The sequence below is a fragment of the Schistocerca cancellata genome, chromosome 12, assembly GCF_023864275.1.
Source record: "Schistocerca cancellata isolate TAMUIC-IGC-003103 chromosome 12, iqSchCanc2.1, whole genome shotgun sequence".
NCBI lineage: Eukaryota > Metazoa > Arthropoda > Insecta > Orthoptera > Acrididae > Schistocerca > Schistocerca cancellata.
This window is the reverse complement of record NC_064637.1, coordinates 17,171,731-17,188,049: the sequence shown is the minus strand read 5'-3', so window position 1 is coordinate 17,188,049 and position 16,319 is coordinate 17,171,731. Positions and strand designations below refer to the sequence as shown.

Below are 16,319 nucleotides of genomic sequence, written 5' to 3'. Positions count from 1 at the left end.
AAAGAATGGTTTTGCCCAAATAAATCAGCAACTCCACGTGCAAAGACCTGCTCGCAACCACAAAATATGGCGTTATGTCTCTGGTGGAACGGCGGCGGAGTGGTGTACTACGAACTGGTTCCCAGATATCTAACCATCACCCCAGACATTTATTGTCAACAACTGAGACGCATACCAAAGGAAGACTGCGTGAAGTGAAGTGTTGCTACTACACGATAGCGCCGGCCCCCATTCTGCTAGACCGACAAAAACTTCTATGCAGGCGTTGGGTTGGGAAGTCATCTTATTCACTCGATGTTGCGCCCTCAGATTTCCACTTTTTCCGCTCTCTGTCGAACAACCTTGAAAGAACTTCCTTTCCGGGTGAAAATGCGCGCCGAACATGGCTCGACGAGGTCTTCGCATCGAAACTACGTGGTTTCTACAATCGCGGAATCGAAAACTTACCTCAGCGTCGGCAGAGTGTTGTAGATAGCGAAGGAGAATATATTACTGATGACTAAAGTCTCCGTTATGTATATCTGCTGTGTTCATTAAACGTACTTATGCACCCACACAGTTATAGGTAACATGCTCTGCGCAGCTGGTAAAATAATGTCTTCCGCTATGGTGCGAAGTTTCTTGCTCTTTACTACACTCTAAGCAACATTGAAAGATGACACAATAGCCTGTGCAGGAATTGGAGCTTGTTTTGTGAATTATTATTTTTTGTCTTTTCTTTCAACTTACGGGAAAAGTATTCCAGTGTGTCCTTTGCCAAACTACCGTGATTTGATTTCAAATGTCGTTTCATTTTATTAGCAATCATGCTTCAAGTAACTTGAGCTTCGAAACAAATGACACATTGTGATCTTTTCTCATTTTCAACGGTAGTAGGCGCACGCTTAAATCCTGCCCTCGGGGAGCTGCCGTCATACTTTGTGCATTTTCGTACATACGTGTCATTAGTACGGCATGATGCATTTAAAATATCACAATTCGTAGTTACATTTAAAAATTTGTCCATGGTAGCAAACACTAATCACAGGACACAAACAATAAATGAAAACGATAAACATTCGACAAAACTAATCTTCAAATTGATGGCTATTGAATGAAAGCAATTGAGTCACATAGTGCGATTCGACTGCCAGAGTAACTGCCAGATGTGACTGCCGGCGCACGCGTTGTTGCTTTACTCACAAAGCAAACAAAATAGAATATTATTTTTATGATGTCACTGCGACACACCTCGACGATCGTGAGAGCTGCAACACACAGTTTGAAAGCCGCTGTTCTCCACTTCATTTTATAACTCACTTTACATATTCTGTATATCAACTTTACGTCGTTTGCCTGATATATTCATGTAAGTTAAGTGATACTTTTCCTGGTACTTTAGGTCATAAAAATGTAGGCCCTGTGGTTACGGCGCTGAATGTGATAGTGCTACTTGTGACTTCTAGCCGTGACTGAATCTACTGGCAGGTGGATAAATGATAATTTTTTATTGAGGAAACTGTGACTTCTCAATTAGTTCTGATTTGTAACAGATATGTTTGTTTTTGCCCATCGTAATGTTCATAATTTATTTTAAAAACGGGCCATACCAACAACAACTAAAAGAAATCTGGTTGCATCATTCGAACACACGACGAGACGAAATATTTAAAGATGATCTCGATAGCCACAAAATACGTATATTTGTGGATTTACCTTCATGGGGGATCGAAACATGTTGCTAATTACCAATAATGACTAGGTAGATGGCCAAGTCTGCATTGTCAATTGGAGATTTAAATAGGATAATTATACAATGGAAAATAGTGAAAAGTGAGGACACTTTAATATTTTAATTATCATTTATTATGTTTGACAAAATTATCAAATGATCACAGTTAATACAAGACCTTAAATAAGCGCACAACCAAAACCATATATGTTTTGTAACTATGTAAGTACGTACATAAATATTTTGGTATTTATTTAGAATATCGCTAAGCGTGACATATTTCAGGTTACAAGAGTAGAATATTTTATTTCATGTACTCGTAGCATTGACACATGAAGCATAGAGATATATACTTTAACATCAGATCCCAATATGGGACGGAAAAATAAGACACGGCGTGTACTTTCCAGAGTTCTTAAACTCTGAAATGATATGCTTTCGACCGAAGATGCAATGGGAGGTGAACAATAGCGAAGACTTTTGAAGCACAGAACGTTACGTTTTGAGTAACAGTTCGACTCCTGATCGGTATTGTTTATTTAATGCCGACAAGGGAAGGTTTCAGAATGTTCTGGTGAAAACAACATTAAGAACATCAAAATTAAAGACCTGCTAAAAGGGAGTACGAGATGACATGAACGAGTAACTAGTATTATGCAGGTTATTTTTTGATTCTAAGGCGTGACAGCTTATTGTCTTTTTGTATATAACTGGTGTGAAATGCGTCTCCTGCAATTCGAATTGTATGACTGTAAAAGAAAATGACAAGTCCAAATGTAGTTGCCGTATACTGGAGATGTAGAGAGCACTCGTGAATGGCGTGGCGTGCATCCTATTATCAAGAGAGATAATAGTATTTGTATTATACGTCTGTCGTGGTTGTTTTCCTCAGTTGTTGGTTGGAAACAAGAAGTGTTGGTACAAGCTACAGACTTCTCTGAAGATGACAGAAGTGATGAGTAGTCTGCGAAACAAAAGTACGAGGAAAAGCAGGCCTGACAATTTTAGAATATGACGTTTATTGATAGGGCTATGATAAGGGGAGTTTAAGACTGAGTCTAGGTACAGCAGTTCTTCATGTTTACATAGGAACAGAGGAAGAAATTGCGTAGCAAATGGCGTGACGTAATGGAATGATGACGTGAGGTAAATACTCCTGGTGATGTAGCGCGATTTGATCCACAATTCTGGTTGTTTTTTTTTTCACATAATGTCGCTTTTGTACAAAGGCAGTAGAAGCAGAACGTTTACTGCGAACAAAGAGCAGAATTTCTTCTGAGAACAGAGGCGGCGTGCCTTGAGGAAAGCGTTTAGAGACTGCGGTGGGGCGGCGTGGGAGGTGAATTGCTCCTCCCCATAGTGACGCAGCGTCGTTTCCGTGTGGAGAAGTTGCTGGGAAACCTCCAGTTCCTCGCAGCCCACTCCAGCTCTGCTGTGGACAGGCGGTGTCTGCTGGCTAGGCCGCAGAGTGTCGAACCGGTGACCAGCGGAGAGCGTGCGCCGTCGACGTCGGCGTGTTCATCCCCAGAAGGCGGAGAAGCCGCCGAAGGTCGTGTAGCTGCACTGCGACCCCAGCTGCGAGTAGCCGCGCACCTCTGCAACAGACAGGGAGAGACCAGGTTGGCAACACTGCCTAGTTGTGTCAGTTACCAGTAGAATGGACGTCATGTGCGGACGTCTCAAAAAGGCCGTACTAGACCGATGCCACTAACAAGTTTTTATAGCTTATGAAATAAGTTAAATGTGTGCTGCACTGAAACCCTTATGGAAGTTTCCATCAGGATAAAGCACTACTGGTGTCACACAAGTTGTTTAAAGAAACTGGTCAGGTGTGAGACGGACTCGCACTCCGAGGATTCCGTACAAACTTAAATTCCGTACACAGACAGCTCATCCGTCCCACGAATCGAGAATATCGTCGATTTTTGCCTCATATTGATACTGAGAAGATGTTGGCCCCGGGAATTCCAAGACTTTTGAGGATATTTTAATTTTAATTCTGAAATCGGATAATAAATGGCAAAAGAAATATCTTTTTCGTGTGATATAATTACAATCGACAATTTTTTTCTTTACTTGTCCCGGGAAACCCTGCTGCTTGCCAAATTTTATTGTTGTAGACGAAATGGAAACACCCTTAAATTTCTGATGAGTGAGTTTGCGAGCATCAAAATATAAATGGTCGTATCTTTTCATTGCACTGACGTAGATGCTTACATTTAATACGCCGCCAAGGGTCTATAGGTTTCATTATGTAACATAAATTTGAACTTGATACTTCTACCCGACCCCGAAAAAAAAGAGTTCTTAACAGATGGACGAACATACAGTCGGATAATAAACGTCGAAAAAGATATTTTTCGTGAGTTTGTTTTCAGACGTTTCACGCCAAGTGGAGCTTAAAACGCGATTCACCTGAAAAGGCCATCTGTGGGCACTCGGTGGACGTCCACTGGCTGTACTAGAGTGCAAATTGCAGTCTTCATCGGCGACGAACGGGAGTCAGCATGGGTGCACGAACCAGCCACCTACTGCAACGTTTGGTGAACATTCGTTGAGCAGATACTGTCGGTAGCCCCTCGGTTCATCTGGGCTGCCGGTTGCTCAACAGCTGGACGTCTGTTCGCCCAAACGCGTCTCCGCAGCCTTCAATCACGCCTGTTATCTGTGCCCGCGGTGGAACACAGTCGCCTTGGCTCCAGTTTTGGATAGCGCCACTTTTCCAAGCATGGTATACTTTAACTACGACGGCACACCAACTATTTACAAACTTAACCATGCAGGAATTATTTGCGCCCTCGGTCCGCTTTTGGACGTCAGATACATCGCTCCGTGTTTGCCTTACGGCAACGACTGCACCGTTTTGCGCGTCCCCCCGACTCGCTCTATATACCCTCCTTTTGTAATTCTGCCAATTGCTGCCTGTACGTGGTTATTATACAATACTGGCCATTAAAATTGCTACACCAAAAGAAATGCAGATGATAAACGGGTATCTACATCTACATCTACATCTATACTCCGCGAGCCACCTTACGGTGTGTGGCGGAGGGTACTTATTGTACCACTATCTCATCCCCCCTTCCCAGTTCCATTCACGAATTGTGCGTGGGAAGAACGACTGCTTGTAAGTCTCCGTATTTGCTCTAATTTCTCGGATCTTTTCGTTGTGATCATTACGCGAGATATATGTGGGCGGTAGTAATATGTTGCCCATCTCTTCCCGGAATGTGCTCTCTCGTAATTTCGATAATAAACCTCTCCGTATTGCGTAACGCCTTTCTTGAAGTGTCCGCCACTGGAGCTTGTTCAGCATCTCCGTAACGCTCTCGCGCTGACTAAATGTCCCCATGACGAATCGCGCTGCTTTTCGCTGGATCATGTCTATCTCTTCTATTAATCCAACCTGGTAAGGGTCCCATACTGATGAGCAATACTCAAGAATCGGACGAACAAGCGTTTTGTAAGCTACTTCTTTCGTCGATGAGTCACATTTTCTTAGAATTCTTCCTATGAATCTCAACCTGGCGCCTGCTTTTCCCACTATTTGTTTTATGTGATCATTCCACTTCAGATCGCTCCGGATAGTAACTCCTAAGTATTTTACGGTCGTTACCGCTTCCAATGATTTACCACCTATGGCATAATCGTACTGGAATGGATTTCTGCCCCTATGTATGCGCATTATATTACATTTATCTACGTTTAGGGAAAGCTGCCAGCTGTCGCACCATGCATTAATCCTCTGCAGGTCTTCCTGGAGTACGTACGAGTCTTCTGATGTTGCTACTTTCTTGTAGACAACCGTGTCATCTGCAAATAGCCTCACGGAGCTACCGATGTTGTCAACTAAGTCATTTATGTATATTGTAAACAATAAAGGTCCTATCACGCTTCCTTGCGGTACTCCCGAAATTACCTCTACATCTGCAGATTTTGAACCGTTAAGAATGACATGTTGAGTTCTTTCTTCTAGGAAATCCTGAATCCAATCACAAACCTGGTCCGATATTCCGTAAGCTCGTATTTTTTTCATTAAACGTAAGTGCGGAACCGTATCAAATGCCTTCCTGAAGTCCAGGAATACGGCATCAATCTGCTCGCCAGTGTCTACGGCACTGTGAATTTCTTGGGCAAATAGGGCGAGCTGAGTTTCACATGATCTCTGTTTGCGGAATCCATGTTGGTTATGATGAAGGAGATTTGTATTATCTAAGAACGTCATAATACGAGAACACAAAACATGTTCCATTATTCTACAACAGATTGACGTAAGCGAAATAGGCCTATAATTATTCGCATCTGATTTATGACCCTTCTTGAAAATGGGAACGACCTGCGCTTTCTTCCAGTCGCTAGGTACTTTACGTTCTTCCAGCGATCTACGATAAATTGCTGATAGAAAGGGGGCAAGTTCTTTAGCATAATCACTGTAGAATCTTAAGGGTATCTCGTCTGGTCCGGATGCTTTTCCGCTACTAAGTGATAGCAGTTGTTTTTCAATTCCGATATCGTTTATTTCAATATTTTCCATTTTGGCGTCCGTGCGACGGCTGAAGTCAGGGACCGTGTTACGATTTTCCGCAGTGAAACAGTTTCGGAACACTGAATTCAGTATTTCTGCCTTTCTTCGGTCGTCCTCTGTTTCGGTGCCATCGTGGTCAACGAGTGACTGAATAGGGGATTTAGATCCGCTTACCGATTTTACATATGACCAAAACTTTTTAGGGTTCTTGTTTAGATTGTTTGCCAATGTTTTATGTTCGAATTCGTTGAATGCTTCTCTCATTGCTCTCTTTACGCTCTTTTTCGCTTCGTTCAGCTTTTCCTTATCAGCTATGATTCGACTACTCTTAAACCTATGATGAAGCTTTCTTTGTTTCCGTAGTACCTTTCGTACATGATTGTTATACCACGGTGGATCTTTCCCCTCGCTTTGGACCTTAGTCGGTACGAACTTATCTAAGGCGTACTGGACGATGTTTCTGAATTTTTTCCATTTTTGTTCCACGATGTTTCTGAATTTTTTCCATTTTTGTTCCACATCCTCTTCCTCAGAAATGAACGTTTGATGGTGGTCACTCAGATATTCTGCGATTTGTGCCCTATCACTCTTGTTAAGCAAATATATTTTCCTTCCTTTCTTGGCATTTCTTATTACACTTGTAGTCATTGATGCAACCACTGACTTATGATCACTGATACCCTCTTCTACATTCACGGAGTCGAAAAGTTCCGGTCTATTTGTTGCTATGAGGTCTAAAACGTTAGCTTCACGAGTTGGTTCTCTAACTATCTGCTCGAAGTAATTCTCGGACAAGGCAGTCAGGATAATGTCACAAGAGTCTCTGTCCCTGGCTCCAGTTCTGATTGTGTGACTATCCCATTCTATACCTGGTAGATTGAAGTCTCCCCCTATTACAATAGTATGATCACGAAACTTCTTCACGACGTTCTGCAGGTTCTCTCTGAGGCGCTCAACTACTACGGTTGCTGATGCAGGTGGTCTATAGAAGCATCCGACTATCATATCTGACCCACCTTTGATACTTAGCTTAACCCAGATTATTTCACATTCGCATTCGCTAATAACTTCACTGGATATTATTGAATTCTTTACTGCTATAAATACTCCTCCACCATTGGCGTTTATCCTATCCTTGCGGTATATATTCCATTCTGTGTCTAGGATTTCGTTACTGTTCACTTCCGGTTTTAACCAACTTTCCGTTCCTAATACTATATGCGCACTATTTCCTTCAATAAGAGATACTAATTCAGGAACCTTGCCCTGGATACTCCTGCAGTTTACCAATATTACGTTAACTTTTCCTGTTTTTGGTCTCTGAGGACGGACGTTCTTTATCAACGATGATAATGTCCTCTCTGGTAAGCCGTCAGGTATTTTATCGTTTCGCCCAAGGGGGGGTCCCTCTAACCTAAAAAACCCCCGTGTGCACGCCACACGTACTCTGCTACCCTAGTAGCTGCTTCCGGTGTGTAGTGCACGCCTGACCTGTCTAGGGGGGCCCTACAGTTCTCCACCCAATAACGGAGGTCGATGAATTTGCAACCATTATAGTCGCAGAGTCGTCTGAGCCTCTGGTTTAGACCCTCCACACGGCTCCAAACCAGAGGACCGCGATCGACTCTGGGCACTATGCTGCAGATATTAAGCTCAGCTTGCACTCCGCGTGCGATGCTGGTTGTCTTCACCAAATCAGCCAGCCGCCGGAAGGAACCAAGGATGGCCTCAGAACCCAAGCGGCAGGCGTCATTCGTTCCGACATGTGCTACTATCTGCAGCCGGTCACACCCAGTGCGTTCAATAGCTGCCGGAAGGGCCTCCTCCACATTACGGACGAGACCCCCCGGCAAGCACACCGAGTGCACACTGGCATTCTTCCCCGACCTACCCGCTATTTTCCTGAGGGGCTCCATAACCCGCCTAACGTTGGAGCTCCCTATAACTAATAGGCCCGCCCTCTGTGACTGTCGGGACCTTGCCGGAGAATCGGCCACTGGCCCAACAGGCGAGGCATCCTGTGGTGGCTCGGAAACGATGTCATCACCACTAGGAAGCACCCCGTACCTGTTGGAAAGGGGTAAGGCAGCTGCCACGCGGCCAGATCCCACCTTCGCCTTTCGGCCAGGCACGCGAGAGCCCACCACTGTCCGCCATTCACCCTGGAGTGATGGCTGACCGGTAAGATGCTCACTTCATTGGACAAATATATTATACTAGAACTGACATGTCGTTACATTTTCACGCAATTTGGGTGCATAGATCCTGAAAAATCGGTACCCAGAACAACCACCTCTGGCCGTAATAACGGCCTTGACACGCCTGGGCATTGAGTCAAACAGAGCTTGGATAGCGTGTACAGGTACAGCTGCCCGTGCAGCTTCAACACGATACCACAGTTCATCAAGAGTAGTGACTGGCGTATTGTGACGAGCCAGTTGCTCGGCCACCATTGACCAGACGTTTTCAATTGGTGAGAGATCTGGACAACGTGCCGGCCAGGGCAGCAGTCGAACATTTTCTGTATCCAGAAAGGCCCGTACAGGACCTGCAATGTGCGGTCGTGCATTTATCCTGCTGAAAGGTAGGGTTTAGCAGGGATCGAATGAAGGGTAGGGCCACCACCGGTTGCGTGCAATCTATCCTTTCTAAACACCGTCTGTACCTTTGTAAAAATTTCGGCAGAATTTATCTCTGGCTTCAGCCAGCTTTCTGTACCTATAACGATTTCAGCTTCGGTGCTTTCTGGTACTTTACCAATGCAGCTTCGACAGTTTACAATTAGAATACTGATTGCTGCTTGGTCCCCACATGTCCTGACTTTGCCCCGCACCCTTTGAGGCTGTTGCCCTTTCTGTACTTGCCCGAGGCCATCTAACCTAAAAAACCGCCCAGTCCACGCCATACAACCCCTGCTACCTGTGTAGCCACTTGCTTCGTGTAGTGGACTCCTGACCTATCCAGTGGAACCCGAAACCCCACCACCCTATGGCGCAAGTCGAGGAATTTGCAGCCCACACTGTCGCAGAACTGTCTCAGCCTCTGATTCAGACTCTCCACTCGGCTCTGTACCAAAGGTCCGCAGTCAGTCCTGTCGACGATGCTGCAGATGGTGAGCTCTGCTTACATCCCGCTAGCGAGACTGGCAGTCTTCACCAAATCAGATAGCCGCCGGAAGCCAGAGAGGATTTCCTCTGATCCATAGCGACATACATCATTGGTGCCGACATGAACGACCACCTGCAGATGGGTGCACCCTGTACCCTTCATGGCATCCGGAAGGACCCTTTCCACATCTGGAATGACTCCCCCCGGTATGCATACGGAGTGCACATTGGTTTTCTTCGCCTCTCTTGCTGTCATATCCCTAAGAGGCCCCATTAAGCGCCTGACGTTGGAGCTCCCAATTACCAGTAAGCCCACCCTCTGTGACTGCCCGGATCTTGCAGACTGAGGGGCAACCCCTGTAACAGGACAAGCAGCCGTGTCTGGCCGAAGATCAGTATCAGCCTGAGACAGAGCCTGAAACCGGTTCGTCAGACAAACTGGAGAGGCCTTCCGTTCAGCCCTCCGGAATGTCTTTCGCCCCCTGCCACACCTCGAGACGACCTTTCACTCTACCACGGGCGAGGGGTCAGCCTCAATGTGGGCAGTATCCCGGGCAGCCACAGCCGTAGTCCGATCGGGGGATGCGTGGGACGAGCTGGCCGTCCCCGACAAACCCCCATCCGGACCCCCACAGTGATGCCCATTGGCAACAGCCTCAAGCTGTGTGACCGAAGCCAACACTGCCTGAAGCTGTGAGCGAAGGGATGGCAACTGAGCCTGCATCCGAACACAGCAGTTGCAGTCCCTATCCATGCTGTTGTGCAAAGAACGTCTGAACGAATCAACAGAGAGCACAAACAATTCGACGCAAAATTTAAACGGTTATTAAAATACAAGATTGCCTAATAGATGCAGTAATGCTGCTACTTGCGCACTGCTGACACACTGCTCGGCGGCGGAAGAAGACTACGCGATTTTACATTATTCAGGTACTAAAACGCGATGCTACACTCTCAAGTACTACAATACGCCCGAAATTTATGAATTAAACAATGCAAGTACCAAAAACACGCAAAGGAATTAAGAATTAAACTACACGTTCGAAGTTCCCAAGCGACCAAAGAGAGACACTGCGTCCGATGGGTAAGGCCAGGGCCAGGGGTGGGGGTGGGGGCCGGGCGACGCTCATTGGTCGGCGGAGCACGCCTCGGCGACGCTTGGAAATTACTCGGGGCGGAGTGCCGGGGAAATTAGCCGCCTCGCAATTTCCTCCGCCGTCAGCCTCTGGCAGGTGCGCTGGGCGGCCCGGCGGAGTAAGGAGCACCCGGGACAGGACAGCCATTCTCATCGCAGACGTGTCCCTGCCCGAAACAGATACGGCATTTGTCTTCGCGAGGTACCGTAAAATAACAATTCGATGTAGTTCAAAAAAATTTCATTTCTCTTTATGGCACCTGCCGTCTCGGTGAGAGGATGTGAGGCCTACTGTTCAAATTGACGGTATCATGACTCTAGTGCTAAAAATAAAGTGCTAATACAGGTCTGAGTCACATTAATGTGAACATCAGCTTCGTTTGTCGTCATTATACACTACTGGCCATTAAAATTACTACACCACGAAGATGACGTGCTACAGACGCGAAATTTAACCGCCACGAAGCAGATGCAGTGATATGCAAATGATTAGCTTTTCAGAGCATTCACACAAGGTTGGCGCCGGTGGCGACACCTACAACGTGCTGACATGAGGAAAGTTTCCAACCGATTTCTGTATAACACAAACAGCAGTTGACCGGTGTTGCTCTGGTGAAGCGTTGTCGTGATGCCTCGTGTGAGGAGGAGAAATGCGCACCATCACGTTTCCGACTTTTATAAAGGTCGGATTGTAGCCTATCGCGATTGCGGTTTATCGTATCGCGACATTGCTGCTCGCGTTGGTCGACATTCAATGACTGTTAGCAGAATGTGGAATCGGTGGGTTCAGGAGGGTAATACGGAACGCCGTGCTTGATCCCAACGGCCTCGTATCACTAGCAGTCGAGATGACACGCGTCTTATCCACGTGGCTGTAACGGATCGTGCAGCCGCGCCTCGATCCCTGCGTCAACAGATGGGGACGTTTGCAAGACAACAACCATCTGCACGAACAGTTCGACGACGTTTGCAGCAGCACGGACTATCAGCTCGGAGACCGTGGCTGCGGTTACCCTTGACGCCGCATCACAGACAGGAGCGCCTGCGATGGTGTACTCGACGACGAACCTGGGTGAACGAATGGCAAAACGTCACTTTTTCGGATGAATCCGGGTTCTGTTTACATCATCATGATGGTCGCATCCGTGTTTGGCGACACCACGGTGAACGCACATTGGAAGCGTGTATTCGTCATCGTCATACTGGCGTGTCACCCGGCGTGATGGTATGGGGTGCCATTGGTTACACGTCTCGGCCGCCTCTTGTTCGCAGTGACGTCACTTTGAACAGTGGACGTTACATTTCAGATGTGTCTGGGCCCCTCAACACCGGCACGACTGTTGATGACTGGAAACATGTTGCCTGGTCGGACTAGTCTCGTTTCACATTAAATAGAGCGGATGGACGTGTACGGGTATGGAGACAACCTCATGAATCTGTGGAGCCTTCATGTCAGCAGGGGACTGTTCAAGCTGGTGGAAGCTCTGTAATGGTGTGGGGCGTTTGCAGTTGAAGTGATATGGGACGGCTGATACGTCTAAATACGACTCTGACAGGTGACACGTACGTAAGCATCCTCTTTGATCACCTGCATCCATTCACGTCCATTGCAGATTCCGACTGACTTAGGCAATTCCAGCAGGACAAAGCAACAGCCCACATGTCAAGAATTGCTACAGAGTGGCTCCAGGAACACTCTTCTGAGTTTAAACTCTTCCGCTGGCCACCAAACTCCCCAGACACGAATATTATTCAGCATATCCGGGATGCCTTGCAATGTGATGTTCGGAAGAGATTTCCATCCCCTCGTACTCTTACGGATTTATGGACAGCACTACAGGATTCATGGTGTCAGTTCCCTCCAGCACTACTTCAGACATTAGTCGAGTCCATGCCACGTCTTGTTGCGAAACTTTTGCGTGCTCGTGGAGGTTCTAGACGATACTAGGTAGGTATATCAGTTTCTTTGGCTCTTCGGTGTATCTTCCTTGTATAGTCTGTACTCTGACAGCTTTATTCGTAGGCCGACCTGTCAAATAATTATCTAACTGACAAGTGAGAATCTGTTGGGAGTCTCTAAAGCACCAAACTAATCACATACCTGCCTCATATACACTGTCACTGTGCCCGAAACTTTCTCAGTATCTGCATTGTATTGTAGACTGTGAACCAGGGCGGATTGCGAGGGAGAGGGTACATTTAATTGTATCGTATATTAATATGTCTCCCAATCGACTCAACACTATAGCGTGGGGACAATTTTGATTTGTTAGGCTATCTGCGCGTTGTTGTTTGCCTCAGTTTACCTGCCATGTCACTGTGGGTTAGGCACACTGTACAGTTGATGCATTAAGTTGTTCTGAAAGCGGTGCTGATATTCGAGATAATAAAAGCGTGTTAAAAGCTGCGAGCTGTCTGGGGAAGTTATCCTTGCATTACTGAGCAACTTTTTCACCAGGTATCCAGTCTAGTTTACCAAATTGCCAACCAGATTAACATTAATTATAATCTTTTAATAGTCATCTTACGACAACCGGTGACATATATATAAAAAGAAATAAATCAGTTTATATTTCGCATTTATTTTAACATTGATCATTGTTCCGTTAAAATTTCAGCATATTAGACTTGATTCATAACTAAACTGGTGCCTTATTTAGGATTGTGAATATGTGAGTTTGCAATCTTACGGAACACATCAAATATGGAGCCAAGATTGCAAGACTGCATACAACACTGCATTCACAAAATAACACACTAAGAACGTTGAAACATATGCAAGAGGAAATTAACCACAACCAACCGATTGAATTTTCACCCAAAGAAGTTACGGTCGTAGCGCAATCCTGTCCGTCATGAAATTACCACCACTAATTGTCTGTGAAATATCTTCTCGAAAAGAATAGCTGAGGGCTACTTTGATAATTACACCACATGCTTCAAGTGGTCAACTTGGTTTAGGCAAAGAGTGCAACTCCACAATAATTTTGATAATTAAAATAAATTACATCGAAACGCAATTTACAAAAGAAAAACCTCGAACTGGTTACTGTCGTCATACTATTAACCTGATGGGTCTAAAAATTACATAAGCACATAAGATTGATGATCTTAGAGTTACTGATCATCAACACGTGGCTCCACTTTGCTCACAAAGTAGTGACAAAGCAACTACTGGAAGATATTCTGAACTTCACAATCGAATTACACTGCGTTGCAATTTAAGATATTTTAGACCTAAACCTGAAACAAAGGTGATTAAATTTTCAGTTAGGCTGAACTTAAGAAATCCATTATCCTACGGACTTGCAGAGACACACTTAGTCAGAGATCTCACCACTTCAGACGCTCCCCGCGGACCGACTGCCGTGGGCCCCTACCGAGGGTGCTTCACAGATACAAAGGGAAGTGACCAGAGAGACAGCTTCCTATACCAACATGACAAGGGACGGACAGGACCATACTAAGAATAGAAACCTCTCTGCTTTTAGAAAGCATAGCTACCTGTTCCGACGTTGGTCCTACTGTTCTCTAGCAGACAGGCTTGTCTGCTACCATCAAGCATGCAACTAGAAATACAGATGCTCATTCATCCTTTCACACAGAAGGGAAGGGGGATGACAGTATTATATCATATACAGCATATAAAAGAAAGCGGATGTAGGTTCCATATGAGACTGTGTGACATGAATATCATATAAACTGTGTTTTAAAGTGTAGTAGTGTGACAGATCGTTCTTGTTTATGTGTAAAAGTAACACGTTCCATTGCTCAGTCTCCTCCCAGATAGAGTCAGAAACACCACAGTAAATGTAGAAGTGGAATGTATGCCGTAAATGACAACAGTCTTAAAAAATTAAGATGAAAGGAATCCAACAGAGACCTTTCAACACTACCTTGTCAAAAGTATCCGGACATCCCTGTGTAATGATCACTAGGCGTCACGAGATGCGGACTCGCTGGTGTAAAAGGGGGTGGGGACGATTGGGTGGTCAGTAAAGAAGCAGTAACAGCAGAATGGGTCGGCCAGGAGAACTCAGTTACGTCGAATGTGGACTGGTCATTGGCTGTCACTTGAGAACAAATCAATCAGGGTCACTTAAACCCTTCTAAAGCTGCAATAAACTGTTGGTAATGTGAGTGAGAGGGAGCGTGTAGGAGGCACCACAGCTACACACGGACCCGGCAGACCTCATGCACTGCCATGCAGGGACCGCCTAGGAGTGTGGAGGATGGTGGTAAAAAATCGCTTGAAATTAGCGCAAGACTACCAGCAGTCGAGCTAGCGAGATAACTGTGCGTAGGGAGTTAATGGTTGAGCGGGCCCTCACAAGCCACGCGTTTCTGCAGTCGGCGTTGAGCAAGGCATGAGGTGGTGTAACCATCCACACCACTGAACACTGGATGAATGGAAACGAGTGATTCCGAGAAATGAGTCACGGTATAACTTTTTGGGAATCCAATGGGAAGCTTTGAGTTTAGCGAATACCTGGAGAGCGTCAATGCGAACAGTGAAGCATGAAGGAGAGGGTGTTACGGTATGGGGGTGTTTCTCATGGTTAGGGTATGCTTCCGTTATTGCGGTTAAGAAAACACTAAATGCGAAAGAATCCCAACACGTTTTACAGAATTGTGTTCTGCATACAGTGGAGGAAATGTTCGGAGACGGTGCTTGTTTATGTCAGGATGACAATGCACCTTGTCACAGAACAGCATCTTTGAGGGAATGTTTCTTGGACAATAACATTTCTGAAATGAATTAGCCTGACCGGAGCTCAACTTGAGCCCAACGGAACACCTACGGGGTGAAGTAGAATGTTGATTTCGCTCCAGACCTCAGCGTTCACCACCAGTATCCTCTGCGGTCCCGGCTCTTGACGAAGAATGTGCTACCATTCCTCTGTAAACATTCAGACACGTCACTGAGGGTGTCCCCAGCAGAGCTCAGGCACAATGTACATGGGAAAATTAATAATGTTCGTAGTTTCACCCTTGCTATTCAGCCCACTGGACTCACATTCGGGAGGAAGGCAGCTTAGATCCCCGTCTGGGCATCCCGATATACGTTTTCTGCTGTTTTTCTAGATCGTTTAAGAGTTGATTGTTTTGTAACGACACGGGCAGTATACTTGCCTGCTGTTCCCTCAATGATCTTACGCTTTGTGAAGACCTCGAAGTCGAAGTGACGTTAAACCTGAATCTTCCCTGTTTTGTACCCGGAAAGACTGTTACTGAACTATTTACGAAGGTGCTTACGAGATAAATGGCATCTTTCGTCGAGCAGATTTAGAAAGGAGTCAAGTGGAAGGAAGAGGTGTAGGGACGGATGGATGGATGGATAGATAGGTAGATAAAAAATATAGCCACAGAAAGAGAGAGAGAGAGAGAGACAGAGAGAGAGAGAGAGAGAGAGAGAGAGAGAGAGAGGAAGGGGAGGTAGAAGGACGATAGAGATATGTGAAGAAAACGAATAGGGAGGAGAAAAGACACACAAATGTTAGTTCCTTCCATATGTGATAGGAGCACTTGAAAGAGAGAAACTTACCACAGAGTCCAGGGTAGCGCTTGGACGGGGAGATGCCCTGAGACGAACAGGATGGGCTGCCCTTCTCGTAAGGCGCTGCTCCAACAACGTTACCTCTGAAACAGCAACAACATGCACAACATAATACAACGCTGAACACAACTCACCTCAACAATAACATCTCTGAAAACAAACAACCTCCCCCCACTCACACACAAAGAGACCTACGACAAATTTCGTAAATGACTGAATATGATGACAAACGGTAATTAGGATATCCAGTTATTTAATGAAGGATCTGCAAGACATTGTTGAAT

General features: G+C 45.6%; 1 protein-coding gene across 1 annotated transcript in view; it reads right to left on the bottom strand.

Annotated features, from left to right (window-relative positions):
- Nucleotides 1–2,881: 2,881 nt before the first annotated feature.
- Nucleotides 2,882–16,319, bottom strand: part of LOC126109616 (venom allergen 5.02-like) — a 51,653-nt gene continuing 38,215 nt past the window's right edge. Inside the window, exons 7-8 of the mRNA XM_049914659.1 lie at nt 16,024–16,118; nt 2,882–3,306 (exon numbers count right to left, since the gene is read on the bottom strand). Coding sequence (XP_049770616.1) covers nt 3,230–3,306; nt 16,024–16,118 — 172 coding nt within the window. The 3' untranslated portion in view covers nt 2,882–3,229. The remainder of the gene's footprint in view (nt 3,307–16,023; nt 16,119–16,319) is intronic.